Source organism: Podarcis filfolensis (genome assembly GCF_964270895.1).
Source record: "Podarcis filfolensis genome assembly, chromosome: 14".
In the NCBI taxonomy this organism is placed as follows: domain Eukaryota; kingdom Metazoa; phylum Chordata; class Lepidosauria; order Squamata; family Lacertidae; genus Podarcis; species Podarcis filfolensis.
In genome coordinates, this window is record NC_139616.1 from 10,334,397 (window position 1) to 10,357,999 (window position 23,603).

At 41.9% G+C, this 23,603-nt stretch overlaps 1 protein-coding gene across 8 annotated transcripts in view; it reads left to right on the forward strand.

The window, feature by feature from the left end:
* MYO5A (myosin VA) overlaps positions 1-23,603 on the forward strand; it is a 128,163-nt gene that overhangs the window by 12,832 nt on the left and 91,728 nt on the right. For all 8 annotated transcript variants that reach the window (XM_083586125.1, XM_083586128.1, XM_083586130.1 and 5 more), the window contains exons 2-4: positions 15,293-15,403; positions 15,854-16,025; positions 22,593-22,737. In XM_083586125.1, the coding sequence (XP_083442251.1) occupies positions 15,293-15,403; positions 15,854-16,025; positions 22,593-22,737 (428 nt within the window). The remainder of the gene's footprint in view (positions 1-15,292; positions 15,404-15,853; positions 16,026-22,592; positions 22,738-23,603) is intronic.

The following is a 23,603-nucleotide window of genomic DNA, read 5'->3' on the forward strand; positions in this document are numbered from 1 at the left end:
GATGTATTGGAATTCTTGAAATTGAGAGCTAAATTGTGTATAGTCAAATCTTCTATATCCAGACACCTCAAGGGTGTATGTGGTTTATATAGCACGTTGTCAGGAAAAAAAGGAGAGATCTTAAGAATTGAACGGAACAGAGAAACTGTTTATCTAGCAGTTGTATAGAGAAGACTAATTAAACATCTGGTCAGGAAGAGAGATGTGCAGTGTATTCGGCTTTGATCTCTTTGGAGTACCAGAGACTGGAACAGTTAATGCATCATGAGATTCAAGTATTTGCATTTTCTCCCATGTATCAAAGACTGCTTCTGGAGACTTACATTCCCAAAGGATTAGATATTATGAAATGATATTGCTGGATTGTTCTTAACTAGAGGTGTGGTTCACTTTCCCCCCCTTCAGTCTCTTTTTCTTTGGGCCCAGTAATAACTTCAGTGAACATGTGAACAGATAATAGTCAGAATTTGCTGCTTTGCCGCTCTTGAATGAAGATATTGTTCCTTCTTTTGTTACATGATTTCCTCAAAAACATTACTTCCGTATTAAATATATTACTATTTACTGAAAGAAGACATTTGGGAGCAAGATGGGTAAAACATTTTTTATCTCCCTTTTCAGTTGAAAAAGTACCTTCAAAGTACCTTACAAATATTGCTGATAAGCTGCGAAACACAAAATGAAAAGGGAGGGAGGACGGTAAAAGCGGACTCGGACACTAAATCTTAGTTACAAGATTCATATAAAAACAAGCTGGAATTGAACAACTTGGAGAGCCAAAAGTTGCTGGTCTCTTAACAGAACTGCTGTGTGGCAGTATGGTGTAATGTAATGACGATTGTGTGTGCAAATAAAGTATCCTGAAATAGATGTCAGATTCTTCTGACTTTTCTTTTAATGAGACAATAAAATCATCTTTGCACACTACAAAACTATTTGTAGTGCCTCTCATTCTTTGTTGCAGCCAAGAGGGTTAGTGTGGCATTCATCTGTTACAAGGCAGTGTTACGTTTGTAAAAAGGTGTTTCAGCAAGGTGTGGCTTCCCCAATCCTCTAAATCAGGCATGTCCAACAGTTAGATCATGATCTAGTGGTAGATCACGGGGTGTTCCTGGTAGATCTTTGGCACCTCAGTTATCTCTCCCCCCAAAAGGGGGGGGGACTCTGGCTTTCTAAAAAAGCTCAAGAACTTTGCTCCATCCAACGACAATGGATAGATCACTGCCATTTTTTAAATGCTATGAGTAGATCACAGTCTATTGGGAGCTGGACGTCGCTGCTCTGAATGTATTAGGTACATTGAATAATCATTGCTGATTTCTATCCTTGCACTTCCTTCAGTGGAAAGTAAGCCAGGGGAAACGAGAGATAGATGCCAGGTAATAAATAAACGGGCTCAGGGGATTGGTCAAGAGTATAATTTGCTCTTTGTAATAGTTGCAGTAGAGCCCTTCCATTAAGGCATGTCTTCCTTTTGTGCATACATTTTATGCTGCAAATTGAAGAGTTTCGATTTGGCCCCTTGGATACTTTATAGAAAGGCAGGATATAAATCTTGATTATAAGCAAACACATGTGCGCTGCTTTGATCCAAGGCAATACTGTACTGTATTCAGCTGCTGCTAATGCAGTGACCATGGAATGTGGAAGGGATTTACGTTAAACTGAGATAAATGCATAGGAAGGAAGCAACACAAACTGTGTTTAAAAACAAAAACAAAACCTCAGCTGGGCTACCTGCGCATAAATGTATATGGTATGTAATGTATGCTTGATGTCCTTTTGCAGTGGAGAGTTCTGTTTTAATAGCAGCTCTGTAAATACTGACTTCTCTCTGTTGACTTTTCGGCCAATGCATTCTTGGGAAACTAGTTTCAAGTTGCAACCATAAGTCATTGCTCCAATTTCTTATGATGAGTCTCCTTTAACTATTTATGTTTTCCTATTGTGCCTATTACATCACAATGTGCCTATTACTAGTGCTCCAAAGTAAGCCCACTTGAGTTCAGTTCTCCTAGAAAAGTGTGTATATAGTATTGCAGTCCAGCTGCAGGGTGACTTTTTGGGGGTCTTCTTTCTATTTTTCCTGTAAAAAGGTTAAGCGATCATAGCATTACATTGATGTTTCATTAAGCTACAAACACCAATATAAAAGAAGCTTCCTTTTTTGTAATTAGGAAACTAGTAATAACAAACAACTGCATTCATGATAGTCTTGCCTTTGCTCATATGTGGAAAACCTTTAAACATTTTATTGGGTCACTGCCTTTTTCAGCATAGGTCAGTTGAATTTCAAGTGGAATGTGATCTTCATCAGCCCATTTATATGGGGATTCTTGGCATTTTTTAACTATTTGGTACTTTAAAAATCAGTAGTAAATGTGAGTAACTAAACTTGGTAGGTTCAGTTAAGTTGAAGACTTTTAAGCGTAAGAAAAGCCCTACAGAATCAGACCAAATGTTCATCTTGCCACTTATTCTGTTTCCAACAGTGGCTTGCTGAATGCTTCTGGGAACCTCACCAGCAGGGATGAAGGCAACATCCCTTTCTGTTGTTTCTTCCCCAACTCCTGGAATTCAAAAGTAGACTTTCTCTGAGTTTGGTATTTCCATATTGCTATCATAATGAATAGCAGTTGATAGAATTATAATTCATGGATATAATCTCCATTTAAAGTCATCTGTGGCACCATCACAAACTTGTGGCTGTCAAATTCTGTATGTCAGTTGTTATATATGGTATGAGAAAGTCCTTTTATTTGTCTTTTCCGAATTTGCTACCCATCAGTTTCACTGTATGTTTCCATATTCTTGTATTTTATGAAAGGGAGGGAAAATGTCTCTCCGCACTGTGAAACTTAATATTTTTAACATTACACAAAACCAATGGGAGGTGTCAGCCAGAGAATTGGAGCACAATGCCACCAGTATGTGGACACACCCAGCTCTATTTCTTCATACCATCTGAATCAGGAAAGTACAAGTGCTGAAACAGTGCCTGGAGGCAGTGATGAACTGGATGAGGAACAATAAACTAAAGCTGAATCTTTATAAGTCTGAGACTTGTTCTTGGGCTTGCAAATTAGGCAAACAGCCCATTCTGATGGGGTAGCACTTCCCATAAAAGAACAGTTCTCAGAGTGCTCACGGGCCACTGTAGCAGAGTGCCTCTGCTCCCCTGGTTCAGTTATGGCTCCAGTTGGCTGCAGTTGTCCATGCTTCCATGAGCTCCCAATTTAACTACTGTAATGCATTCTATGGCAGTGTTCGAAGTTCCCCAGGCGCTACTGACATGGGTCCAATTGCAACTGTATGGAGATTTCTGGGTGCCAGGTTGGTACCCACAATTTAAAAGCCTCTGCCTTAGTCCTTAGTTAATACCATTTCCACTTCTGCTCTGTGTGTTTCTTTTTCTTGCATACTGGGACAAGTGAATTGTTGTAAGAACAAACTACAGTCAAGCTATGTAGTCGAGATCATTGAAATGTAATTGTTATGTACTGAGTTGAATAGGATCCAAAATGCAGCAGTCTGATTGGTCCTAGAACAATAGGATCCAAAATGCAGCAGTCTGATTGGTCCTAGAACAATGCAGCAATATGATTGGTCTGCAGGAGCCACCCAATCCAGCTCCAGATGGAAGTGAATCCACAACCTAATTGGCCTACAGGAGAATTCCAGAATTAGCCAATCACATGCAGCCCATTGTGTAAATAATGTATATAAAGCAGATACTTTGGGGGGACTTTCATTCCTCCTCACCACTATGAGCTGAATAAAGAGCATGAAATCCACTCTCGACTCTGAGTATATTTCAGTAATGTTGGAAGGTACCCTGAGGGTGATCTAGTCCAACCCTCTGGCGCATAGATAATTTTGTTGCAGCAACGGTAACCTAGGTTTAAGCTGTCATCTGGCATGTGGCTTATATAAGTTTCTAACACTGCTCTATGTGGGGCTTCCCTTGAAAATGAGCTGGCACAGAATGCTTCTGCTTGGTTGTTGTGTAATGCATTGATATGGATGCACGTTGCACAGATTCTGAAAGCACTATATTGGCTGCCACCGAACATCAAGCCCAATTCTGGGTGCTGGTACGTAGTAGCATACAGGGGAAGCCTGACTTGTGCTGCCTTCAGTGAATGTGATCTAGACAGGTCACTTTATGAAACGGGGCCTTCTCAGTGGGCTAAGGCCGTGGAACTCCCTTGCTGCTGAAATTGGACTGTTCTGCAAATTATATGAGCTCAGATAGCAATTCAAGTTGCTCCAACCAGTCGTTGGAGCATAATAACAGTGACATCATCTGTATTTGTACTTGCATTTCATTAATTAAATTTAATGCTGTCTGCTTTACTTTTGGACTGCACCTTTACTTTGCTTTTAGTTATACACCTTTTTGTTAGCAGCCTTGGGCTTGTGAGAGGTAAGGGGAAATATGATAGATAAAATAATGATAATGCTGTGCATTTTGATTCATTTGCCTAAGCTGCATGCTGTGCTATGGCCTAGCAAAGAGAGCAAATTTTCAGTCTTCAGGCATTCACCTTGAGGTCTCTGTTGATAGCAGAATCTGCCAAACTCTCACTGTTCAGCAGTTTTCTTTCAGAAGGTGGCACTGGTGAAATAGATGAAATGTGTGTAGTTTAGTCATGCACAGGAAAACTAGTATGGGAGTGTTACGGAGACTGCTTTTTTAAGTATAGAGGAGTATCAAAAATATTATTCTCCGCCTGCAGTCTGAAGTGATACAGTAAATTCAAGAACAGGCTAGTTAGAACCTTCTCTCTGCTGTGCTACAGGAAAGTGTAACAAAGCAATGTTAGCATTCTGTCTCTTCTCGTCTCCCTTCCTTACTTTCTCACACTCCAGAACTTGTACAGGCACTGTAATCTTCCTTTCTGTTTTCGACTTCTTGCAAATGTAAGGAAACTATTGGTTTCTGAATAATACAGCTTGAGGCTCTGGTGTCATCATTTTGTTAAGGTGCACTAGGCAATGCACCAGTGTTGACACAAACTTGTCAAGGCAAAGGGCAAGTAAACCTTTCCAAAATGCCTGGTGCTATTTTTGTTGTGGTCAGAAAAGCTCTTCTTTGTGTTTCTGTTAGGGGCAATGCTTCGCTACACTGTATTCTCTCACTTCTTTGATTGCATTAAAAGAAATTCTCTTCCTGGCTGGGAAGAAGCATCATTATATTGTCGCAGGTGGCAGCTGCTGCTCTCTGATGTTTCTTTTTGTGTCATTGTTTCTGTTGTGGAAAGCAACATTGGGCCATATACAGCTGGGTCCTGCACAGCGTAGACCCACTGAAAATTAATGGCCCTAAGTTAGTTGTGTTCATTTAATTTCAGTGGGTCTACATTTGATACAACCCACATAATCCAGAAACTGTCTGAAAAGCTGTGCTGGGGCTCTGTCTCCGATGACTAGAAAGAAATGTGCTGTGGCATTCTGGGTGTTCGGCAGTCTCTGCCCTTTCAGCATGCAAAAAGCATCCTGGGCTCTGAGCTTGCACTGGATGGAGCAATAGCTATTGGAGAGAAAGCTTGGCAAACTAGTGGTTAGAGTGCTAAGGGAGGACTGGGAAGACATGGATACAACCCCCAGTTTAGCCATGAAACTCACCGGGGGGCTTTGAGTCATCATTTCTTAACCTATAACTAACCTTCCAGCGTGGTTATTGGCGGGTGTTTGTGTGTGAGTGCCGAGAACTATGTATGCCAACTCAGTGGCCTTGGAGGAAGAGTGGGATGAACTGGTAAATAATGGGCAGTTGGGAATGGGTGAAAGCTGTAGCTGTGGGAGTGGCATTATTCATTCATTCATTCATTCACTCACTCACTCACTCACTCACTCACTCACCCATCCATTCATTTACATACAACATTTATATGCCATCCAAAAACTTAAAAGCTATGGGCCGGGCAGGGGGGAACCATAGAACCAGCAACAGGAGGGTATAGCAAAACTCTCAGGAGGCACCAAAAATTTCCCAGCTCTTGAAAGATCAAAAATAGGCAAATTATTTAAAAACCTAGGGAGAACCCCCCCCTTTATTTTAGTTCTAGAAAGAGCACTGTAGCTTCTGAGAGTAGTAAAGATGTGTGAGTTTTATGTCAGTCTTACAAATAGTACTTTGACATGCTGCATTGCTAAGTCTTGGAGCATATAACATTTTCACTTCCTCACCCAGAGAATTTAAAAAAGCTAAAAATAAAAAAAACAAGCCAGCTGCTAAGAAAAGGGATGTGCTAATCATGCTAAATAGCTGAAATATTTTACATATTATGGAAAGTGCCTCAGAACTGTGACCTGTGAGAGGAATTGAAAAGCACGTGGTAAATTTTGGCAGCTCAGTGTTTGAATTTCACCATTGCTTTTTAGAGCCCCAACTTCCTGCACATATGAATGTAGCAACCACCACCAAATCAGGAAGACTTGAGTAAAATGCAGGGAATTCATGTCTTGTGATAATATTCGAGAATGCACTCACCTGTGCTCCGAAATGATGCTTGTCAGAGGAAGATTGCGCCATATGCTATTTCAGGACTTACAGATTGACTCTAAAATCATCTCCCTTAAAGAACATGTACATATTTGGCCTAGTTTGTGCCCTGTGCTAAACCATGGTTTGTTTAAATGTCTAAACTCAACCCTGCAGACCAATCATTGCTTGTTTTCTGGCAACAAACAATGGTTTGCTGTTGGCTTAAGAATTATCCCTTATTTTAACTATAGTTAGGTGTTAATGTCCAAACTCAACAGCTATGCTTAACCATGGTTTCTTTGACTACTCCACCTCAGACTCTTGCCAAGCTACAAAAGCTTGAGGCAAAATACCTGGAAAACAAACAAAGCTTTGGAGAAACAAGCTGTGGCTTTTTCTTCATTGATGGAAAGAGTCTTCCTTTGATGGAGGAAGACCAGGGTCATCTCATGATGTTTTGCCAACTGAGGCAAAGGGCAAGACAGTCCCCTCTTCATTCCTCATTTTCCCCATAAGATTTTATTAAAGCTTTTTCATAATACAATAAGATTTAAAAAACACACTAAATAAAAATAAAAGCAGAGAAAGCTCTTAACACTTGTCTCAGAAAGTGGTGGATCTTCCCATCTCTCACCTGGGAGCTTTCCTTTCTTTTCCCAGTCTCTCACCCTGGGAGGTCTTCTCAGCATCCATCCATCCATCCATATCCTCCATGTGTGTGTGATCCTTGGACTCAATATACAGAAGCCTACTATATTGGCAGCTGAATCTTACTTCAGTGCTGCTGATGGGATAGTATGGGGGGGGGGCGTGTGTGCGAGAACTGTTACTGCTACACTTCAGCAATTGCCACCTGAGGCAATTGCTCACTCTACTACCTAACAGTAGGTCCAACCCTGATGAAGACATTGGAGAAAGGGCATCTTTTTAGATTCTATGCATTGAGAACAATAATCCATTCTGCCGTTACTTCCTTGGTAAAAAGATTAGTGTATAATCTGGCACTGGAACTTCATTTGTGTGTGTGTGTGTGGTAGTCTAGATCTTTGTTTTGTAGCTGAGGTTCAGTTACTTTCTGAAGAATAGATTTGCCTGTGTTATTTGGATATCTATACTGTTATGTAGGCTGCTGTTTTCATTTCATATGCTCAAATATTCCTACATCACTGAAAGAAACCGAGTAAGCATTATTGAGGAGTCTATTCTTTGGTTACTCCTTGCTTGAGTTTAAAATGACAAAATGCTACTGTGAAAGGTACTTGTATAATTCCTGTGCATATTGATTGGAGCTGAGACGTTTCCAGGGCATTGTTTCCTAGGTGTACATTTTTTTGTTTTCCTTTTGTTGGTTTTCAGAACTTTTTAAAAAATTGAAACTTGGTATCAAGCATTCACAATAACAAGAGGAATGAACTTATTAACAATTTAACAGTAGTTTCCATATCTGTACATCCAATTTAAATAAAACACCCAACAAATAGAAAATAAAGAAATACACATCCTAGGTGTTTGTTTTGAGAATTCCTGATGAAAAGCCAGCTTATTTCTAGTCATCACTGATGAAAAGCCAGCAAGAGGTGAATGCCTCCAGTACATCTTGTGATGTGAATGTTTTGGTAGTTAATATGGTCTGATGATTTGTTCATGTGATCTCAGATGGTATCATAAACTACAAGAGGAATCTTGCCCTAGTTCATGGTGTCTGCTCTTTCTGTGAGATAGAATTCCATCTATGCTTCATTCTGCCTCTCCACTATTTTTTTTTATTATGTTGTGTGCAAAAGAAAGAGTTGGGAAAATGTACTTGTTAATTGTTCTGCATAAATCTTGTCAAGTGTGTCTATGAGTGTTGCAAGGAGAAGCAGCAGAATTATTATAAAATTATTATTATTATTGTTATTATTATTATTATTATTAGCTACTTCAAGTCAAAGTGACTTAAACAAACATTAAATAAGCACAAACATACAAAAGGCCATAGATAATTAGAAGTCAAAGGCATGGTGAAAAATGAATGTTTTTGTCTGGTGCCTAGAGATAGGTAATGATGGTGCCAGACAAACCTCCCTGGGGAGAACATTCTACAAGCAAGGCGCCACCACTGAAAATGCCAACCTCTGGACCTCCTGTTGAGTAGGCGCATGAAGAAGGGCCTCAAAGGATGATTTCAGGGTACAGGTTGGTTCATATAGGGAGAGGCAGTCCTTGAGGTGTTGCAATAATATAATGGATGCTATTTAGCAGTATCTTGGGGGGGGGGAATTCATTTGTGTTTAATTTGTGGAAAACGTTCCGGCTTTGGGATTTCTTTCCAAAGATATCTCACGCCTTCCCACTATTCAGCCAGTGAAACAGTCTCAAGTGAATCCTTGTGCTGACACTGTGTGTTATTTATACTTTGCTAAAAAGAACCCCAACAATCCATCACCCTCGATCTGAGACCAGTGTATTATATTCATGGATGGTAGGGTTGGGGGTTTTTTTGGTAGCAGCTGCTGCTTCTTCTCTATTCTAGACCAGCTTTAAGCCGTGCAGAACATCTGTGCTACTTTCCAGCTGCCATAGAATGTTTCCAAGAGTTCTCTCTTAGGTCTGGGTTTCAATAGCATATACCCTGATGTGGAACTGCTAGGACAGCGTCACAAATCTGTAGCAGGGCATTGCTACCCTGCTAAGCTTATATAATAAATACTACAGATTGCATGTTTGATATGAGTCGGTGTTCTGATTCTTCAGAATAGAGCTGGCTGTAATTCAGAATAAATGAGAGCAACATAATGTACAGCTTGGCCACCTCATGCAGCTTTATTATTTAAACAATTCTCTTTTCTGCTGTCTTAAGCAAGGATTGAAGTGTTATCTGTACTGTTGGTAAAACTACAGATGATCAAGCATGCATGTTTAAAACTACCATTTTCTGGTTGTGGTAGCAGGATCTTAATATCCTTTTAACTATCTCACGTGGAAGGCTCAGCTGGCTCTGGCAGTCTGGTTTCTATGGTGATCTGCAATCTGGTTTCCCCTTCTCTCTGTTGTTGCAGGAGATAGTGTTTTGGTTTCCCAAGCAGAGATTCGAAAGGTGCTCCTTATGATATTCTGGCATGGCCTTATATATGAATGAGAAATGATAACCAGCACCTGCTTTTTATTTTTAAAAAGCATTCATACCCTGCCCTTCAGCCGAAAGGCTCTCAAAACAGCTTACAAAAATCAGTACAAAGGCGGTCTGTGACCTCAGGCTTACATTCTTAAAAATATATGACACATAAGGAAAAAGGACTGGGAAAGAAAGTTCTTCAAGTTATGGTTGTTATACTGCAGTTATACAGTTCAGTCGGTGCAGATTCTGGCTGTCTAAATGAACAGCCCCTCGCTGATTTCACTGGTCTGAAAATGTCAGACTGGGCAGCTTACAGTACATATAAAGACACAGTAAAAAGGTCAAACATTTAAAACTTCCTAATACAGGACTGCTTTCAGATGTCTTCTAAAAGTTGTGTAGTTCTTTATCTGCTTGACATCTGAGTAGAGAGCATATTAAACACGCATTTCTGTGGAGTGCATACTGCAGAGGTGCCCTTTCCCCAGTTTCCCCAGGGCCGGCCCATCCATGAACCAGCTGAGTCAGCCACCTCAGGCGGCAGGATCCACAGGGGCAGCACTTCCCAATGTAGATCCACTAATCAGAATGCCAAAGCGGCAAAAATGTGCGCTCAGCTTCAAGCAGCTTCCACAGGAAAGGCACCAATATTAGTTTCTTTTGCACAGAAATGTGGAACTTGCGGCTCTCCATATGTAGTTACAGATAGGTAGCCGTGTTGGTCTGCCATAGTCAAAACAAAAAAAATTTTTTCTTTCCAGTAGCACCTTAAAAACCAACTAAGTTAGTTCTTGGTATGAGCTTTCGTGTGCATGCACACTTCTTCAGATACACTGAAACCAAACTTAAAACCATGGAGAGACCTGGTCTGAACAAAGACATTGGATTCTTATCTCATTATACATGACAAAGCCATTTTTCACCTTCTCACACCTTGCTTTTTCCTGTAAGACCTATTGCAGTCGTTAAGAGTCGTCAACAGGCTCATCACAGCTATCTGCCAATCACCCATTCCCACCACCCTTCTGAGTAATACCCCTCCCCACCTTCTCACTATATAGAAGGATCTGGCAACTTCTGTTTCAGTGTATCTCCATATGTAGTTCAACCATACCTCCCACCATCGCTGGCTATTGGCCATACTAGCTGGGGCTAATGGGAGTTGGAATCTAACATCTGGAGGGTCACAAATTCCCAATCTCTGGATTAGCAGGTGCTGGTAGGCATGGTGACCTAAGTCTGTATTTGGGTTTAAGATTGGGATGGGGGAGCTGTGGTTTGAGAATAAACTTCACAACTATTGGTGCTTCTGAGGCACATTTTTCTTCTTCCACTTCATTTTTCTTCTTGTCTCCAGCTGTCTCCATTGTGGAGGGCAGCTACAGAGTCTTGTGCTTGGCAGGCTGGGCAGGCTGTGAAACTATCTGGAGTTCACTGAAGCTCCCTTTTGTACTTGCATGAGAATACAGTAGACCCTCAACTTATGTACGTTTAACTTGTGCACATTCAGCTTCATCTGAAGATCATAGGATGGTTCGCCACAAAAAATACAAAATGAAAACATGGAATGCATACAAAACAAACCATTAACCCCCCCTCCCACAAATACATTTAAAAGCCCATATTCTATTGTATTGTTGTGGTGTGGTTCAGTGCATGGCTTTCAGTTAGATGCTCTAAGTTCTGCTATGGAACACAATGGGTTTTTTATGAATACAGAAAAAGAAGACAAATGCTTGCTCTGTTTTCGATGACAAGTAGTTCCTGGTTTTGTCTGCCATAAGCTTGTCCATTAAATCACGTGCAACCGCTTTAGAAGTGGTTCCAAGAGTCATAAAGCTTCATAATTGTGGAGGAACTGTCTCTAGGTTATAGGTCCAGTTGTTCTTTTTTCTCTTTAGTGTGGTTAGCATTTATTTGACCCCCTTCCAGGATTACCCAGTGCATCTACAGGCATTTCATAAGACTTCAACATCTGCTGTGCTGTGTTTGAAGAACAGAAACTTTCCCTCCCAGTGCTTCATAGATATAACAGAACCCTTTTGCAATACTCGTATTCACACCAAGGATCACTTATCCTCTTCGGTTAGGGAAGTGAAACCACCCTTTCGCCAATGATTTTCGACAACTCTGGTTTCAGCCAAAAAAGGCTCCCACAGTGGCTTTCAAAGATCAGGAAAGACACAGTAAAAAAAGGAAAAGGGATTGGGAAGGAAGAGGAAGAAGGAAAACTCAGACACTCGTTCTTAATTGCAGAGTTCTTATAACAACCAGCTGGGATGGAAAAAGTTAAAGATGAGGGGAAGCCAAAAGTTGCTTGTTTCTTGGTAGAGCCAATGGAGTGCTGCAGCCTGATGGAATGGCTGCTTCCAGATGGTTTCTAAGATTCATAAAGTGTTGGCTGCATAGTTTCAGGCATAGCTGCCTGCATGAAGGCCCAGAATGCCACTTCCTTTTTAGTGTAGTTTTGCAAGAGCTATTCCAACTGAATTGCCTTTTTAGTGTAGTTTTGCAAGAGCTCTTCCAACTGAATTGCCTTTTTAGTGTAGTTTTGCAAGGGCTCTTCCAACTGAATTGCCTGCTGCATTTCTGTATTGTCTAATCACGTTTCTTAAACTGAGGGGTACTTCCTCCCTCACACCCAGGTATGTGCCAGCCTCTCCTCTACTTACAGACTCAAGTGCAAAGGCACACAGTGGTTGCTCAGTGCAGGTCCATTCATGGGCAAGACCAGTCTGCTTGGCAGAGCACCCTAGGGGTGTAGCAGGAGCTGCCACATTACTTCAGGAAACTGGCCATTGCACAACCAAGTATGCTTTGTCAGGAGTGCAGGGCTGGCTCAAGACATTTTGGTACCTGGAGTTGCCCCCGTCCCCGCCAGGGAAGAAGGGGTGAGGGAAGATCTACATCAGGAACAAGGGAAAGGGGAAGAAAGATCAACATTGGGATCTGCTGCCCTGGTGGATCCTGCTGCCTGAGGCAGTCGCCTCATCTTGCCTCATAGATGGGCTGGCCCTACAGGAGTGGGTTTATATCCTATTGCTTTTGCTTTTACTAGTTGAATCTATAAAAAAGCGACTGGAGGTCCCAGAAAGTAGAATAGATTAGAAAGGCAGAGCCTCCAATATTTCACAGAAGAAAATCAGAGCTATACGTGTGAAAGGTACATTCCTGAACCCACATCAACTCCTACACAGCATTGCATTTAGTCCTCAATAGCCTGTCATCCACTGATTTTAAAGCCAAGATGGCATTTGTTTCTTTTGGTTAAAAATATATTGGAAAACCATAATGGTCTGATAGTACGCTACCGCAGGTCAAAATATTTGCAGTAAGTGAAATGAAAAACTTTTGCATACTGCACTGATGTCACAGTGCATGGATTTATATGTGTGTGTTAACCACAAACGGTATGCTCTATCCCCACTCAGTAATGTAAGCTCTAGATTCCCTCGTGGTGGTAGAGTGAGCTGATTCCTAAAGCGTGTGTCAGGGAATCAGGAGCAGGAGCACTGGGGAGAGAGGAATTGGAGAGCGAAGGGGAAGAATCCGAGGGAAGCGTAGGGGAGTATGACAGTGGCCCGAGAGATTCCATGAGCTTCTCCAGCGAATCAGAAGATTCCCAGAAGGGGGCGCCGATGGTCAGAGCAAGGGGGTCCCAGGGGGGACGCACCAGAAACAAGGAGCCAGAGGGGAACCCCAAAGCAGCAGTGGGGGATCGGGACCAGTTTCCCCACCAGAGCGTAGTGGGGGGGAAGAGTCACATGTGTCAGGGCCAGCGTCCCCTCCAGCGGGAAGAGGTGAGTCAGGGCTGACCACGCCTCCATCGGAGAGTGGGGGAATGGAGGGGAGGTCAGTTGCAGCTAGCCCCCCCGAAGGGGGAAGCAGTGACAGCAGCAGTGAAACGGTCAGGAGGAAAGCTGCTGGCTGGGCGCGCGCCAAATTCAAATGTGCAGGCGCGGGGGACAGCAGGAGACCCGGATGGGGAACCAGCTCCTAAAGCCCGCCGGAGGGAGGGAGAAGGCTCAGGGGAATCAGCGTCAGAAGAGGCTAGAAAGGGAGAGACCCCGGCGGGCAGGCGGACCCAGAGGAGGAAAGAGCAGCGGAAAAGGTGGAGCAAGGCGAGGGTCTTAAACTGGTGTATGGGGGGAGGAGATTCAGAGGGATCATCAGCGGTCTGACAGTTGAGACGTAGAGCTGCGCGCTGCGGCTCTGGAAGTGAAACTGAACTTCAATAAAGACTTTTGTACTTAACAACGAAGCAGCGTTGGTCCTTTGTGAGCTGGGACCTTGGGCAGCTCTGACAGCGTGGCAATTCTAGCAATTCACATTAAAACAATTTTAGCAAGGCAAAAATAGGGGCCATCATTTCTCAGAGACAGGTAACAAAAAATTGGTACTGTCCCTGGTAGACGGGGACAGATGGAGTACCGGTATATGGAAAGGCAGCCTTGCCACTTGAGAATTTGTGAAATATGAGTGTTATCAAAATATCTGAATAGTCAGATTAGTCCTCTTGTCTGCCATCTATATTTTCCACAAATTTTTAAAGAAATGTTGGACTCATTCTAATGCAGTGGCAAGCTATGGTTTGCTGCTCCATGACTACTCGTATGCTTAGTCTTCCCCTCCTGCTTCACCTGCTCGCATCCCCTCCTGATTTAGTGGCACAGCTGTTTGTTACAGCCAAATCATTTAGTGCAAAGCTGAGTTTGTCTGTAACCAGGACCTCAGAGCACAGTTTGTAATGATTTTTGGTGATATTTGAGGTTAGGAAGAGAGGGTGCAACTTTTAAATGAATGACTTTAGTGCAACGTGTGAATTTATAACGGTTGTTTGTGTGGATGCATATGACAACAATGGTGCATTTTGTGGAGGGATGGGCACAGTTTGGATTCTGATTTCAAGACCAGGATGTCTTGGACTGAATGTGTTGTGTGAGAAAAGTTATATATGTGGGCGGGGAAAATAAATCTTTAGGAGTATGTCTTCTCTTTCCACAAGGAGTTTCCAGTTAGACCACTATATCATCTTTCTTCAGAAGAAAGTGGCTATTGCACTTCTAGATTAGAATCTTCAAATAAAAACACGATGGATGATCTTCAGTCCTTGCCTTGATGTCCTTTTGGTGGAGTCCATAGCGTCAGTACTTGGAGGCATTTTCCACTGCAGTAAAACCTAGGAGTCATTGGAGTGAAATTACAACAAAAATTCTCAAGCACTTTTTAATTTCCTAACAATCTGTATAGGCTACATCTGTTAATAAAGTTAAGTCAGTGCATGGAAGTAGTAGTTATTAAGTTAGCAATAATAAACAATTTCAGAAATTCTTCTCAAGTGGTGGTGGTAATAATTCCTGCCTGTCTTTGCCTTGAAGCGTTCAATACATACCTGTGGGCATTGCATAATTTCCCTTGAGTTCCCTTGAGAGACTTCCTAGATACCTTGTTTAGGACTGCATCCCTGATTTCAAATAAGTCCATAGGATTAACTGGGGATAAAAATTCAGTTCATTGGATTATTTCAATACAGTGTTCTCATTGAATTCAGCTGAAGACCATCATGTTTGCTGTAAATATTTCCCCCCATTAGATGGCTGATAATTTTTAAAAGGTAATGTTAGTGTGTGTGATTATTCTTATTATTTCAATACAAATTGCTGAGAAAATACAGCTGATCCTTTCTTAATTTTGTTTTGCAGTATGCAAGGATTTGGATACCTGATCCAGAAGTAGTCTGGAAATCAGCAGAACTTGTAAAAGATTATAAATCAGGAGACAAAGTCCTTCATCTTCGTGTTGAGGATGGCAAGGTAATGTTAACTCTTTTCATGTTTTTTTAAAAATTTGCTATCATTTGCTGCAAAAGGTTACATGTTCATGGTCTTGTTTATTTGTAGTACAGGTGGCAACCATTTTGCACGGGGGTTCCATTTCCGGCCCCCGTGTACGTCGGCAGAGTGCGCTGCCCCGTAAGCTCTGCCCCACCCCATTCTGCCTCTACTCTGCCCTCTTCTGGATTCAAAAGGACCTGCACGGCGGTGATCGCACATCAATTAGACATGCCTGAAATTGTTGCAGCTTTTATTTATATTTTGCCTATTAACCCAAGTGCTCAAGTTGGCTGACGGTATATTGTAAATAAAATTGGCAGTTATGTATGTGTACTCAACTATATCCATATACGTTTCTTTTAAAAAATGTATAGTGATGTGTTTGATCATTTTGGATGCATGTAATATATGCTCTTATTTAATTTCCAGGAACTTCAATATAGCCTTGATGCTAAGTCCAAGGAGCTACCACCCCTGCGAAACCCTGACATACTTGTGGGTGAAAATGATCTGACAGCCCTCAGCTATCTCCATGAACCTGCTGTTCTTCATAACCTGAAAGTTCGGTTTATAGATTCCAAGCTCATATATACATATTGTGGTAAGCACAAAACCAGACTTTCTTATGTGGCTGGGCATGTCAGATAGCTATGGATATATTAAGTTATATGTTGCATTTAGGGCCCGTTGGTTTGTTTTTGGTTTCTTTTTCCAGAAATTCTATTTATAAATAAAATCCTATGTAATAAAATTAAACCATAATATCCTGAAACTCATAAAATAGTATAATACTATAACAGTACAAGACTAAAACAGCAGCACAAAGTAAAAACAAGCAGAACAGTTTTAAAACAGATATAGAATAAATAATAAGTCAAACTTCAGAAATTATTACCGATTTGTCACTGAAAATGTTAATCATATATGCAGTAATCCTTGTATGGGTTCCTTAACTGGAAACTGCCTTTCTGAAATATAGGCTAAAAAACCTTAACAAATGTTTGTTTCCATTGGTTATAGGTAACAATTCTTTTTTTGCAGCAGAAACTCTGCTATTTAAATATTAACATGTAAAATCAGATTATATGTCAACTACAAAACGACAAAAATAAGGTGTTTGGGAATCCCATAGAAGAGTCTGTTTTTAAAAAGTAATGTATTTAATTTTGAAAACCACTGTGGTATGTAAGCTTAGGGCTGATTCCAATGTTGGCAGAACATGGTAATGGGAAAACATCATCTCTGCATGCTCAGGATTTAATGTGGCTGTGCAAATGTTTGGCTGCACAGCATCTTACAGAGCTGTGACACTGATGCAGATTCTTAGTACAGTCTAGCCAATTTACATGGGAAACAAATTTCACCACAACCATGTGGATTTTGAGCAGCAGTCAAGCTGTGTAAATAATGTTTGAAGTGGCCATACTTGGTACTAAATTCTCTTGAAATCTATTTTATTTGCATTCTATAAGTGTAGGATGCAATTCTTCCTTGGTGATGATTAGCACATAGTTGTGTTGGTTTTGCTCCATATAGCTTGACTTTCCTGTGTTCTGCCTTTGACTGTAATAGCACCTGTAAATCAATATAGCAAGTGATATATCTTGGCTAGAAGCCCCTCCATAAAGCCAAATGTAGCAGGGGCTGTTACATTCAAATACTTAATTTAAACAAATATTATGCTATCACACTTTGGCATCTACTTTTATAATACAAAGGTATTTTTGTTTTGATTTTGTTTGAAATCTCTTTCATGTTGTTCTGTAAAAACTGTCACAAGTGACACACTCCGAATTACAAAAATATATTTTTGGCATCAGTTTTTTAAATTCTTGGAGTATTTCTTTTGCAATAACTAGAATTAGAATGTTTTTAAACCACTGAAAGCTCTCATTTTTGGAATTCAGGTGCATATCCTAGTTGGTCATATAAAACTGCAGTGACCAGTTGGTTTTTAATACTGGTAGAGAAGACATGATCTTATCTATGTTGACACAGCACTGAGCATATCTTGACTAGCAGGGCAAAATGTTAAACTCCTGATCTGCCATAGTAGAACAAAATAAACATAGACTTTTATGTGTTCTTAGGGATTTTATTCCAGAGATATTTCATTAGGCAAAAATATTAAAGTTACATGTGTGCATACTTGGAAGTTAGTCCCATTGAGTTGAATGTGGCTTACTACCAAGTAATAGAGCAATCCGGAGTATCAGCATGTCACACTCTGAAGGGGTAATCCAAAAGAATGGGAACCTTTGGTTCCTCATATGTTGTTGGACTATACTCAACCTTGATGGTATTGCGCATGCTGGTTGGGGCTGATGCGGAGTGGAGTACAACATCTGTGGGCCACAGATCTGTGGGCCACAGACTCCCCATCCCTGGGGATTATTGGAAAAACCAAGAGTTTATTAAAACAGTTCATTTTTCTTCAAGGCCTGAAATACATTTACGCTTCTTATTCTTTAAGCTATCCTTTGCAGGGAGAATGTTTTAGCTCTCTATCTTCTGAAATTAAAAAGAGAAAGATTTAAAATGGATTTTCAGTTTTAAGTGAATCTAGCCCATTCTATTTATAATTAGTTAGCAAGCACAATCTAACAACTGATAGAATTGAAAACTGTTTATTGAGTTGTACATAAAGCTACTTCAGTATATGTGTTCATTTTCACTAGAGCATTTCAAGAGGCCCTGGAGATACTTATTCCCTCTAACCTTTTGCATCTCTGCCTCAGAGCTGCAATCCTAATGATGTTGTTTTTTGAGAAAGGTGGAAGGTACCTGTTCACTGGGGATGCTTCACATGGAGCGGAAAAACAAACACTATTTTCTTCCCAGGTGAACTGTGCCTACTTGCATGTTAGCACACCTGAATTGGCTCCTGGCATTCTCCTTTCAAATCAAACATTTATTTATAGATGATTGCATACCCTCCAACATTCCTGGGGGGAAAAAATTCAGGATGGTACTCCATTGCTACATGAGTCAGGTGGCTTGAGTGGGAGCCACTGCCTACCAAGGCTGGAGAAAGACGTTGGAAAGAGGGAGCACATTAAACATATTTTGGGGCACAGAGATGTGTCCACTCCTTCCTCTCCAGTCCTTCAATTTACCCCAGTATTGCAAGGGGTAAAGGTAAAGGGACCCCTCATCATTAGGTCCAGTCGTGGCCGGCTCTGGGGTTGCGGCGCTCATCTCACTTTATTGGCCGAGGGAGCCGGCGTACAGCTTCCAGGTCATGTGGCCAGCATGACTAAGCCGCTTTTGGCGAACCAGAGCAGCGCACGGAAACGCCATTTACCTTACCACCGGAGCGGTACCTATTTATCTACTTGCACTTTGACATGCTTTCAAACTGCTAGGTTGGCAGGAGTTGGGACCGAGCAACAGGAGCTCACCCCATCATGGGGATTTGAACCGCTGACCTTCTGATCGGCATGTCCTAGGCTCTGTGATTTAACCCACAGCGCCACCCGCGTCCCTATTGTAAGGGGAGCCTATCTCAAATCTCCTCCCAGCACCTGGATGAGTCAGAGCTCTAAGTCCCTCTTACAATGCCTGGGCTGTTCATTCCAAGTGCGGATTCCTCATGAGACTGTTCCCCCCACCATAACCCCCTGAGGTGGGAATTCCTTCAGAAGCACCGTTTGTTGTTTAGTCGTGTCCGACTCTTCGTGACCCCATGGACCAGAGCACGCCAGGCACTCCTGTCTTCCACTGCCTCCCACAGCTTGGTCAAACTCCTGTTCGTAGCTTCAAAAACACTGTCCAACCATCTCGTCCTCTGTTGTCCCCTTCTCCTTGTGCCCTCCATCTTTCCCAACATCAGGTTCTTTTCCAGGAAATCTTCTCTTCTTATGAGGTGGCCAGAGTATTGGAGCCTCAGCTTCAGGATCTGACCTTCCAGTGAGCACTCAGGGCTGATTTCCTTAAGAATGGATAGGTTTGATCTTCTTGTAGTCCGTGGGACTCTCAAGAGTCTCCTCCAGCACCATAATTCAAAAGCATCAATTCTTTGGCGATCAGCCTTTATGGTCCACCTCTCGCTTCCATACATCACTACTGGGAAAACCATAGCTTTCACTATGCGGACCTTTGTCAGCAAGGTGATGTCTCTGCTTTTTAAGACGCTTTCTAGGTTTGTCATTGCTTTTCTCCCAAGAAGCAGGCGTCTTCTAATTTCATGACTGCTGTCACCATCTGCAGTGATCAGGGAGCCCAAGAAAGTAAAATCTCTCACTGCATTTCTTCCCCTTCTATTTGCCAGGAGGTGATGGGACCAGTGACCGTGGTCTTAGTTTTTTTGATGTTGAGCTTCAAACCATATTTTGCACTCTCCTCTTTCACCCTCATTAAAAGGTTCTTTTATTCCTCCTCACTTTCTGCCATCAAGGTTGTGTCATCTGCATATCTGGGGTTGTTGATATTTCTTCTGGCAATCTTAATTCCGGTTTGGGATTCATTCAGCCCAGCCTTTCGCACGATGAATTCTGCATATAAGTTAAATAAACAGGGAGACAATATACAGCCTTGTCGTACTCCTTTCCCAATTTTGAACCAATCAGTTGTTCCATATCCAGTTCTAACTGTTTTTATTTTGTGTTTCCCCAGAGTGGCTGGGGAAACCCAGCCAGATAGGTGGGGTATAAATAATAACATTATTATGATTGATTATTATTCTGTGGCTGTTCTGGCAGAATCAGGACTGTTGAACGGTATGTAATTGCAGTCTATAACAAGGAGGCGTATCCTGTGAAACTCTGCAAAGCTCCACAGATGCATGGCACAGAGCATTTGTTACTTTAGAAGCTAATATGACTGACTGTCATTAAACACTAAATTTTATTATATATTACCATATTTTTCGCCCTATAGAACGCACTTTTCCCCCTCCAAAAATGAAGGGGAAATGTGTGTGCATCCTATGGGGCGAATGCAGGCTTTCGCTGAAGCCTGGAGAGCAAGAGGGGTCGGTGTGCACCGACCCCTCTCGCTCTCCAGGCTTCAGGAAGCTATCCCCCCAGCTCGGCAAGCTCCCAGAGCGATGCCGAAGCTGCGTGCAGCTTCGCCATCGCTCTGGGGGCTGGGGTCGGGGGAAGCTCGGGCTTCCCCAGCCCCGCGCCTGGGGGGGGAATACATTTTCCCCCTTTATTCCCCCCCCCAAAATCTAGGTGCGTCCTATGGGCTGGTGCGTCCTATAGGGCGAAAAATATGGTATTTAGCATTATATATAATTGATTATAATTTAGCCTTTAATGGCATGTAAGTGGCATATAAGTATATATAAAAATTTGCTTGTACCCACTGCACTGTTTCCCTGCAGATGCAATCATGAACAAACGGCAGGCCTCACAAGCCTGGAAGGACAATATGTCTTGAAATGCTCATCTAGATATGGTGTGAGCGTAATGGTAGAGAACCAATTATCTGTAGGTGGTGTTCATAGTTACTCCTGTAGAAAACAATGCCAAAATAAATTTGCCAATTTTCTTGGTAATAACTGCATACAATGAGTTTCCAACTATGGGTGACTGTAAGTCGCATCTGCAAAGTGGGGTATGGGACTGGGTATAGGGAAGAGCCTTAGTTGGTCTCTCTACTAACTATCTGCTGTTGGAAAGCTTCTCCCCACACCTAATTCTGGTGGCTGAAAGAGTACAATAGATCCACCTCATTCTCAAGTTGTTCCTTGGACCACCTGAAAGATCATGTGGAGGCAGCTATTTGAAGAAACAATGTAGGAAGAAAGAAAACAGCAGAAAGGTTATAAGGCATTGCAGTCAGTTAAGTGAATAAGCAGCATTTGAAAAAGGTAGCTGGATCTCTAAAGCAGAGCAGGGGTCAGCAAACCTTTTCAGCAGGGAGCCGGTCCACTGTCCCTAAGACCTTGTGGGGGGCCAGACTATATTTTGAAAAGAATAATGAATGAATTCCTATGCCCCACAAATAACCCAGAGATGCATTTTAAATAAAAGGGCACATTCTACTAATGTAAAGACACGCTGATTTCCAGACTGTTTGTGGGCCGGATTTAGAAGGCAATTGGGCCGGATCTGGCCCCCGGGCCTTAGTTTGTCTACCCATAGCTTAGAGCCTGTGGTTTGCTACACTCATTACATTTAGTCACATGTAGCCAAACTCTGGCTGGTGAGAGTTTTGAAGGGAGGCAGGCAGAGAAAGTTAATGGGGATTGTAAGCCTAGGGGGAAGCAGGCGTCACCCGCCACTTATCTCCCTCTTTGTTTCTGTCTCTGTATCTCTCTGCGTAGCCTTCCAACTCCCAGGGGAAATTAGCTGGTAAGTGGAGAGAAAAACAGCTGTGGAAGCAAGGTGGTCTGCTGCCTTGTGTGCCTGTCTGTAGAAGAGCTCTTAGAATCAGACAGGCAGAGCTTGGCTAAACACGGCTACTTTTGACCTATGAGCTTAGAATGCGCCTAGGGCTCTTGGAAAGGCTGCCTGCATATAGTTCCGATAGCCCCTTTGAAGGCTGACAAACAGGGTGGTTATCTCATAATAATCTATCTGACAGCACCTCTTGCACAGATCGTGGTATCTCTCCTTCATTTGGACTATAATTACATGAGCCTGTCTTACCTTGTGCCATACTGTTGGCCCCTCTAGTCCACTATTGCCTACTGTAGCGATTGGCCCTGGCTTGCCAAGGTCTCAGGCAAACGTCTTTCCCAGCCCTGCTGCTTGAGATACTGTTGAACTGGAAATCGGATTCCCTGCCTGCTGAGAATCTTCATCTCTCCTAGTCTGTGGATAAGTCAAAGGTGCTGGAGTAGGCAGGAAACAGAAGGAGGTAATACAGCTCTTTCCCTGCCAATCACCTACTTGAAATATTTTTAAACTGGGCTGTGACCTACAGTAAGTCATGAAGACTCAGAAGCCAGGAAAATGCTTTCAGCTGACACTCTGCATGGAAATTAGTCACCCTTTATATGGTTTTCAGAGTGATAAATGGTCAACTATATACCTGTTTAGCTTTATATTCCTCATGACATCTGTTTTAATGAAACAAATACAAAAGGGGGAAAAACAAGTTTTGGACAATTTCATGCAGAACAAATCTTTCTCTAAAATAGAACCCCCCCCACTTTCTTTTCTATTTAATATTTGCCAACAACATATCTCATAATTTTCCCCCTAATTTTATTTTGCAGGTATAGTTTTAGTAGCCATAAATCCTTATGAACAACTGCCTATCTATGGCGAAGATATCATCAATGCGTACAGTGGCCAGAACATGGGGGATATGGATCCCCACATCTTTGCTGTGGCTGAGGAAGCATATAAGCAAATGGCCAGGTTTGTGTGAAAGAGGCTTTATTTGTTCCTGTCACAATAGCGTAATTTTCTCCATCTGTGATATGTGTTTTTTGTGCGGAAAGGTTCTGAAAGGATTTTCCTTACCTATATGTTGTAATAAATATCACAGGTTAACTCTGTCAATAATTCCAGTTGAAATGTCTGACAGGTTGCCCAAAATTTGGTTAGATACCTTAATAAATGTATAGCAAATAAACAACTTTCAAAAATATACAGTAGTTGAGCAGTGTACAGAGAATTAACAGAGAGAAACTCATTTACTTTTGAAGCACTAGAACTTTGGATCTTTCAATGTTATTGATGGGCTTGGGACTAACAAAAGCAATTGCTGCTTCACATAATGTATATTTAAATTTTAGGTAGATCACCAGGGTCATAATAAAAATGTAGGGCTGACTAGATATTAGCCATGGGAGTTGAGTAGAAACTCCAGAGTATCTTGGTCATTAGATGAGCAGGACATCAGAGGAAGGTCATTTTTATGTGCTTTACAGGACACCTGGAATGCTGCTATTGGAGACAATGTCAAGAATCAGAGGTCCAGATCTCACATAACACTCTGCCAAACCATGGCTGAGCATGAGCACGAGACCATGCAGGTTCTCTGAGGAAAAATCATGGCTGCTTTGCTCCTCCCCTGACCCTGCTATTCAAAGTGAAACCATAATTTGGCTTAGTGTTACATCCAAACTGAGGCTCATGGCTTGTCTCACTCCAGACAACCATAAATTATAGCCAAGGCTTGTTCTTGACTTATCACTCATCGTTTGTCTGGAGGAAACAAACCATAACCATGGGTTTGAATGTATTGTTGAGCCATACCATGGTTCAGCCTTGGGGAGTGC